Below are 8,690 nucleotides of genomic sequence, written 5' to 3' on the forward strand. Positions count from 1 at the left end.
ATGCTCATATTGGCTCCCACATATTCTACGAAGATCTTTATCGGTCAAACCGTGTAACGACATACGTTGTTCCCTTTATCGTCGGTATGTTACTTGCCAGAGATTCGATAGTCGGTATCCCAATACTTAGCTCAATCTCGTTACCAGCAAGTCTCTTTACTCGTTATGTAATACATCATCCCGCAACTAACTCATTAGTCACATTGCTTGCAAGGCTTATAGTGATGTGCATTACCGAGAGGGCCCAGAGATACCTCTCCGACAACCAGAGTGACAAATTCTAATCTCGAAATACACCAACTCAACAAGTACCTTCGGAGACACCTGTAGAGCACCTTTATAATCACCCAGTTACGTTGTGACGTTTGGTAGCACACAAAGTGTTCCTCCGGTAAACGGGAGATGCATAATCTCATAGTCATATGAACATGTATAAGTCATGAAGAAAGCAATAGCAACATACTAAATGATCAAGTGCTAAGCTAACGGAATGGGTCAAATCAATCACATCATTCTCTAATGATGTGATCCTATTAATCAAATGACAACTCATGTCTATGGCTAGGAAACTTAACCATCTTTGATTCAACGAGCTAGTCAAGTAGAGGCATACTAGTGACACTATGTTTGTCTATGTATTCACACATGTATTATGTTTCCGGTTAATACAATTCTAGCATGAATAATAAACATTTATCATGAAATAAGGAAATAAATAATAACTTTATTATTGCCTCTAGGGCATATTTCCTTCATTTATAACCATAGGAAATACCATGATGTTCTAAAAGACTCTCAAAATAATATAAGTGAAGCATGAGATATCAATAATTTCTACAAAATAAAACCACCGTCGTAATCTAAAAGATATAAGTGAAGCACTAGAGCAAATGACAAACTACTTCGAAATATATAAGTGAAGATCAATGGGTAATCGAATAATTATGTAACTATGTGAAGACTCTCTAACATTTAAGAATTTCAGATCTTGGTATTTTATTCAAACAGCAAGCAAAACAAAAAAAACAAAATGACGCTCCAAGCTAAACACATATCATGTGGCAAATAAAAATATAGCTCCAAGTAAAGTTACCGATGAACGAAGACGAAAGAGGGGATGCCATCCGGGGCATCCCCAAGCTTAGGCTCTTGGTTGTCCTTGAATATTACCTTGGGGTGCCTTGGGCATCCCCAAGCTTAGGCTCTTGCCACTCCTTATTCCATAGTCCATCGAATCTTTACCCAAAACTTGAAAACTTCACAACACAAAACTCAACAGAAAACTCGTAAGCTCCTTTAGTATAAGAAAATAAACCACCACTTAGGTACTGTTGTGAACTCATTCTAAATTCATATTGGTGTAATATATACTGTATTTAAACTTCTACATGGTTCATACCCTCCGATACTACTCATAGATTCATCAAAATAAGCAAACAACACATAGAAAACAGAATCTGTCAAAAACAGAATAGTCTGTAGTAATCTGTATCATTCGAATACTTATGTAACTCCAAAAATCCTACCAAATTAGGAAGTCCTAATAAATTTGTGTACCAGTCCAGCTCAAAAAGAATAAGATAAAAAACACGTTTCTATGAATTACCAAAACTAATTTACTGGGTGTAAAAGTTTCTGATTTTCAGCAGGATCAGCACAACTATCACCGTAAGCTATCCAAAGGTCTTACTTGGCACTTTATTGAAACAAAAGCTATAAAACATGATTAATACAGTAGCATAATCATGTGAACACACAAATACATTAAGGGTAAATATTGGGTTGTCTCCCAACAAGCGCTTTTCTTTAATGCCTTTTAGCTAGGCATGATGAATTCAATGATGCCCGCATAAAGGATAAGAACTGAAACATAAAGAGAGCATCATGAAGAATATGACTAGCACATTTAAGTCTAACCCACTTCTTATGCATAGGGATTTTGTGGGCGAACAACTTATGGGAACAATAATCAACTAGCATAGGAAGGCAAAACAAGCATAACTTTAAAACTTTAAGCACATAGAGAGGAAACTTGATATCATTGCAACTCCTACAAGCATATATTCCTCCCTCATAATAATTTTCAGTAGCATCATGAATGAATTCAACAATATAACCATCACATAAAGCATTCTTTTCATGATCTACAAGCATAGAAAATTTACTACTCTCCACATAAGCAAAATTCTTCTCGTTCAGAATAGTGGGAGTATCATAAGAGACTCGAATACTATAAATTGTTTCCACATTAAAAGAGTAATATTCAGAAAAAGGGTAATCATAATCTTGACAAGTTTTATAAATATAATCATCACTACTTTTTATAGCATAAGTTTCATACAATAATCATCATAAGTAGCAACTTTGTTCTCATCATAATCAATTGAAACCTCTTCCAAAATAGTGGATCCATCACTAAATAAAGTCATGACCTCTCCAAATCCACTTTCATAAATATTATAAGATTCAACACCCTCCGAAATAGTGGGATCATTACTTCCTAAAGTTGACACTCTTCCAAACCCACTTTCATCAATATAACCATCATAAATAGGAGGCATGCTATCATCATAATAAATTTGCTCATCGAAGCTTGGGAGGCTAAAAATATCATCTTCATCAAACATAGCTTCCCCAAGCTTGTGGTTTTGCATATTATTAGCATCATGGATATTCAAGGAATTCATACCAACAACATTGAAATCATGCTCATCATACAAAGATCTAGTACCAAACATTTTAATGCATTCTTCTTCTAGCAATTGAGCACAATTTTACTTACCATCATTTTCACGAAAGATATTAAAAAGATGGAGCGTATGAGGCAAACTCAATTCCATTTTTTTGTAGTTTTCTTTTATAAACTAAACTAGTGATAAAACAAGAAACAAAAATATTCGATTGCAAGATCTAAAGATATACCTTCAAGCACTCACCTCCCTGGCAACGGCGCTAGAAAAGAGCTTGATGTCTACTACGCAACCTTCTCCTTGTAGACGTTGTTGGGCCTCCAAGTGCAGAGGTTTGTAGGACAGTAGCAAATTTCCCTCAAGTGGATGACCTAAGGCTTATCAATCCGTGGGAGGTGTAGGATGAAGATGGTCTCTCTCAAACAACCCTGCAACCAAATAACAAAGTGTCTCTTGTGTCCCCAACACACCCAATACAATCATAAATTGTATAGGTGCACTAGTTCGGCGAAGAGATGGTGATACAAGTGCAATATGGGTGAAAGATATAGGTTTTTGTAATCTGAAAATATAAAAACAACAAGGTAACTAATGATAAAAGTGAGCGTAAACGGTATTGCAATGCTAGAAAATAAGGCCTAGGGTTCATACTTTCACTAGTGCAAGTTCTCTCAACAATAATAACATAACTGGATCATATATCTATCCTTCAACATGCAACAAAGAGTCAATCCAAAGTCGAGAACAAACGGAGAGATTATTGTAGGATACGAAACCACCTCAAAGTTATCCTTTCTGATCGATCTATTCAAGAGTCCGTAGTAAAATAACATGAAGCTATTCTTTCCGTTCGATCTATCATAGAGTTCGTACTAGAATAACACCTTAAGATACAAATCAACCAAAACCCTAATGTCACCTAGATACTCCAATGTCACCTCAAGTATCCGTGGGTATGATTATACGATATGCATCACACAATCTCATATTCATCTATTCAACCAACACAAAGTACTTCAAACAGTGCCCAAAGTTTCTACCGGAGAGTCAAGACGAAAACGTGTGCCAACCCCTATGCATAAGTTCACAAGGTGAACCCGCAAGTTGATCACCAAAACATACATCAAGTAGATCACGTGAATATCCCATTGTCACCACAGATAAGCACGACAAGACATACATCAAGTGTTCTCAAATCCTTAAAGACTCAATCCGACGAGACAACTTCAAGGGGAAAACTCAATCCATTACAAGAGAGTAGAGGGGGAGAAACATCATAAGATCCAACTATAATAGCAAAGCTCACGATACATCAAGATCGTGTCAAATCAAGAACATGAGAGAGAGAGAGAGATCAAACACATAGCTACTGGTACATACCCTCAGCCCCGAGGGTGAACTACTCCCTCCTCATCATGGAGAGCGCCGGAATGATGAAGATGGCCACCGGTGAGGGATCCCCCCTCCGGCAGGGTGTCGGAACAGGGTCCCGATTGGTTTTTAGTGGCTATAGAGGCTTGCGGCGGTGGAACTCCCGATCTATTGTGTTCCTCGATGTTTTTAGGGTATATGGATATATATATAGGTGAAATAAGTCGGTCAGGGGAGCCACGAGGGGCCCATGAGGGTGGGGGCGCGCCCAGGAGGGTAGGGCGCGCCTCCCTACCTCATGGCTTCCTCGTTGCTTCCCTGACATATACTTCAAGTCTCCTGGATTGCTTCCGTTCCAAAAATAACTCTCCCGAAGGTTTCATTCTGTTTGGACTCCGTTTGATATTCCTTTTCTTCGAAACACTGAAATAGGCAAGAAAACAGCAATTTGGGATGGGCCTCCGGTTAGTAGGTTAGTCCCGAAAATGATAAAAAAGTGTAAAGTAAAGCCCATAAACATCCAAAACGGGTAATATAATAGCATGGAACAATAAAAAATTATAGATACGTTGGAGACGTATCAATGACCCGAATATTTACAGAGTGAACCCTTCATAATAAACTTTCAATGTGGACACTCAAATTGAAGCGTTACCCTATATTTCCTAGCTGATGGTATAGACTTGTGTGCGTTACAATGATACATGCAGAGAGTCTTAATCTCTCTTTTTTTGTAAAAAATCCAATATAATATAAGAAAATGGCACATGATATTCAAGTAAAAAGAAACCAAAACAATAGACTAGAAATTTGTGTCTCCTTGGTTGCCCGAATAAATTTCGTTTTTGATCTGCACTCTCCTTGGTACCTCATGATCTAATAGCATACATGTTGAGATACTCTTGTATTCTTAGAGTATGTTTTCGGTGTTCTCCTTATCGGAAAGGTATTTCATTGTGAACAATCCATCTAACCTTTCTAGTTCTACGGGTGTGTTTGGTTCAGCTTCAGCTGCCAACTTTTCAGTCTAAAAGCTAGAATATGAACCAAAGGAGATGTCCAGCAAACCAACTTCTTGAGAATCTAGAAAATCTTGTAGTGCATTTTGTGAGCCGGTCTACTTCCAATTTTTTGAGCTTCTCAATCAAATTATTCTTTTCCTAGAAGTGGAACGGTATTTATCCACCTTGCCACTGATAAGTCAAAAAACTTTTTGATCTATTCCTTGAGCGAGTGAGCGAACAAAGAGAGTGCCTCCCTCCTGACAAACGACAAAAGTAACTTGGCCTCCTTCGCGAGCGCGACAACTAGGGTTCCTAGCCGCCGCCAATACTGTCGGCCCTCTGCCGCGCCACCCCTAGCCACAGAAGCCTCCACTACCTCAACGCTGGTACAAGAGCCCAACAGCTGCTCCCGCCAAGTAGTGCCGCCACCTGGAGCTACGCTGGTGACCATTCCATAGGCAGGTAGCCACCACGCCTTCCTTCTCCCTCCTTCCCTCACCCTCCATCCTTCCTCTTGCATCCTATATTTGTTAATATCCTATTTTTTCCAGTGGCCACGAGCTTACACTTGATAGCGTAGAATCCCTTAGCCCACATGGCATAGCTCGCCACCTGGCTAGTGATTCAATAGTCTTTCATGTTTCCCATCAGATTATCAAAATAACAATAATAGTTAAATTGCTATATTTCATCATTTTCCTTTCCAAAATGGTCGTTGAATTGCTTACCAATGTACAAATGATTTTTTTAGGTCAGTTAGCATATAAACAATATTTCAGCCCCCGGGTCATTACAGAAAATTCATATAAAATCTACGGGTTTACAGTTGTCTCAAACGAACAACTTTTAGCTTTTCCACAATTCTCAGTTCACAACATCTTTCTTAGCTCGCATATGCTTTTTTGAAATCCACAACTTAGCGCAAATAAAAAGAAGGTATGAACTGTTCACGAACAATAGATTTTTTCATTGACCGGATTTTTTTTGCTGAGATTTAGTCAGATGTCCAAACACGCTGAAATTTAGCACGAACCTAAAAAATATCAGTTTTTTATTAACTTTTTAGTATTTTTTCTTCTGATTTTACTGTTGACTCGCAGGAGCAGATGAGCTCTCGTTTTAGATCAGAGCAGATGAGCTTTGGAAGCAATTTCGCTGCTCTCACACTTTCGTTGTTTTTTGCTGAGAACTACAGGCAAATAGATGGATCAGGCCCGCTTAAAATTCCAGCAGCCCATATACACGTAGTGGCCTCCTCTTGAAGGAAAAAAAAGGAAAGAAAGATGTATACGAGTTTAAAAAAAAAGATGTATACGATGACCTCAAAAGAAAGAAAATGATGTATTGTGTTTTCCTCTCTTTTTATTTTTTGCGGGCTATTACGTACGCGTAGCTCCTTGCAAAAGAAAAAAAGAAAAACTACGCATAGCTATTGGCAACAAAAAAAACTACACATAGCTTTGCCTCTACGCGACGTATTCTGTACAAGTACGGGGTAGACGCTGCGTACGTACATACGTATCTCTACCGGCCGCTGCAGCCGTTCTCGTCTCCTTCGATCTCGCGAAAGCAAACCCTAGCGTTCTCGCAAAAAGCTCCTCGATCCATCGCCATGGCGCCGTCGGCTTCCGACGTCTTGCGCCTCGACGGCAACGGGAACCCGAGGACGCTTCGCCTCTTGGCGTCGCTCGTGGAGGCCGAGTCCCGCCGCTTCGCCGCCGCCGCCTCCGAGCCCGCGGAGAACGACCTCGTCCGGGCGTTCCGCGGCGGCGCGACCCCGGCCGTCCCCATCGCCGAGTTCCTGGAGCGCCTCCAGCGCTGCAACTACTTGTTTGATGGCGCCGTCTACGTCCTCGCGGCGGCGCACCTCGCGCTCTTCATGCGCAGCCCCGCCGCGCTCGAGGCCGGGATCGTCGTCGAGCCGGCCACCGCGCACCGCCTGGTTTCCGTGGCGGTCCTGCTCGGTGCCAAGTTCAGCAGCCCGAGGTACTTCGAGAGGCGGGTGGAGTCGTTCCAGATATGCTCGGGCGAGTCCATCCGGTCCACCGAGCTGTGCCCGCTCGAGTTGCTGTTCCTACGCGCCCTCGACTACCGCGTCTTCATCGCCGACGAAGAATTCCGGCGCTTCTTCAGGATCCTGGAACGCCGTCCAGCTCCAGCGCGCAGCATGGCTTGTGCAGCGAAGAAGAGGAAGGCCGAGGAGGAGGTGGAACCACGCCGCGTGCGAGCTTGCCAGCTAGCCGCCCGCTACGGCATCTCAGGATTCAACCGGAGTTAAGTTCTCAAATTCTTTCTCTCATTATGCATCCTCGCATTGCATTTGAATCGTCAGGAACTGAGCACGCTTTCCTTCTGTCGCTTACTTGGTACTACTTACTGTCGTTTCTGTGTTTTCGATGGAGGTTGTTTCCGGTGGAGATCCATCCAGCAGAGGAAAGTTGTCAGAGGACGAGAAGCAAGAGCTCACAGCAGACGCTGGAGATCAAATGTTGGCCTAAATATCAAGTCTGTCAAATTAGTACGACAAGTGTTAGTCGACTCGAGTCCACTGTTGTCGTCTATGTCTAGTCTTGGCTATGAAGTAGCGTGTTACAGTCAGTCAGTCATTACTCCCTCCATCACAAAATAAGTGTCGCCGATTTAGTATTAAATCCAGACACTTATTTCGAGACCGAGGGAGAGTCCTTGTGTAAGATTCTTTTTATATATCCATAAAGACTATTCAATGTTTTGCACGATGGCTCGTAGCATCGTGCAATTCATGTGTCCAGAAATTATTTAGCCCAAATCAGAGTCTAGTGTTCTCGTCTAGCTATTCTGTTACGATCAGCTATTCATTAGTACTGTAAGATCATCAAGGTTTCAATTTCAAAGATCAATAAAGAGTATACTTTTTGCTGGATTTGAAATCTTTGGAATATGCAGATCGATCACTGACCTGCATGGACAAGTTACAGTATTTCCCTGTGTTCTTCTTTCATAACATAATAAGTCTTGAAGGAAACGAAAGGATTGTTCTCAGTCTCATGTCTAGGGCCAGACGACATACATGTTCTGAGCAGGAAACAATAATATATACTTATAACCCTGATGCACAATCGATTCACAATAATGCATCTTACACGCACACCTGCATTGACAACTGCTGGGATGGCCATGAGAATGTGGCCACATAATTAACCCAACACTTCATACAACAAGATCACACCAATCACTTTGAGTTCTGGATTCGAATGGCTGCTCTGGCTAGTGACTATGACTCCACTGAATCTGGCACGAAAAGAAGACAACAAATCAGAGAACCGACAAGAATTCTCCACTAAAAAATGTACACATGTGCAAACATGAACTGATTATAGGTATACATATGACCAAATATAAGAGCAGTTGGTAAAACTTATGAGAAAGACACTTGTCAAATTTTACATAAATAATAGGACTACACTGCAGATATATATTAATCTCAACTGAAACTGAGAAATGCATAGGCACCGTAATCATGTGTTTATCATAGTAACTATGCAATACAGTTGGGAACAAATAGGACAGAGAGATCATGGTAAACAACAAAAAAATGAATCACAAAATTAGATAAATAAAATTGATAGCTTCATAAGAGACAATC

At 40.9% G+C, this 8,690-nt stretch overlaps 2 protein-coding genes across 2 annotated transcripts in view; one reads left to right on the forward strand and one right to left on the reverse strand.

Moving 5' to 3' along the window:
* Positions 1-6,571: 6,571 nt before the first annotated feature.
* LOC119363358 lies at positions 6,572-7,959 on the forward strand. Its single transcript, XM_037628695.1, has one exon. It carries the CDS (start codon positions 6,678-6,680, stop codon positions 7,341-7,343), a length of 666 nt encoding a protein of 221 aa, XP_037484592.1. The 5' UTR covers positions 6,572-6,677; the 3' UTR covers positions 7,344-7,959.
* Positions 7,960-7,968: 9 nt separating this feature from the next.
* LOC119360825 overlaps positions 7,969-8,690 on the reverse strand; it is a 5,452-nt gene continuing 4,730 nt past the window's right edge. The window contains exon 3 of the mRNA XM_037626309.1: positions 7,969-8,335. The gene's annotated coding sequence lies outside the window, so the exon portion shown is untranslated. The remainder of the gene's footprint in view (positions 8,336-8,690) is intronic.

This window comes from Triticum dicoccoides, chromosome 2B, assembly GCF_002162155.2.
Source record: "Triticum dicoccoides isolate Atlit2015 ecotype Zavitan chromosome 2B, WEW_v2.0, whole genome shotgun sequence".
NCBI classification, from domain to species: domain Eukaryota; kingdom Viridiplantae; phylum Streptophyta; class Magnoliopsida; order Poales; family Poaceae; genus Triticum; species Triticum dicoccoides.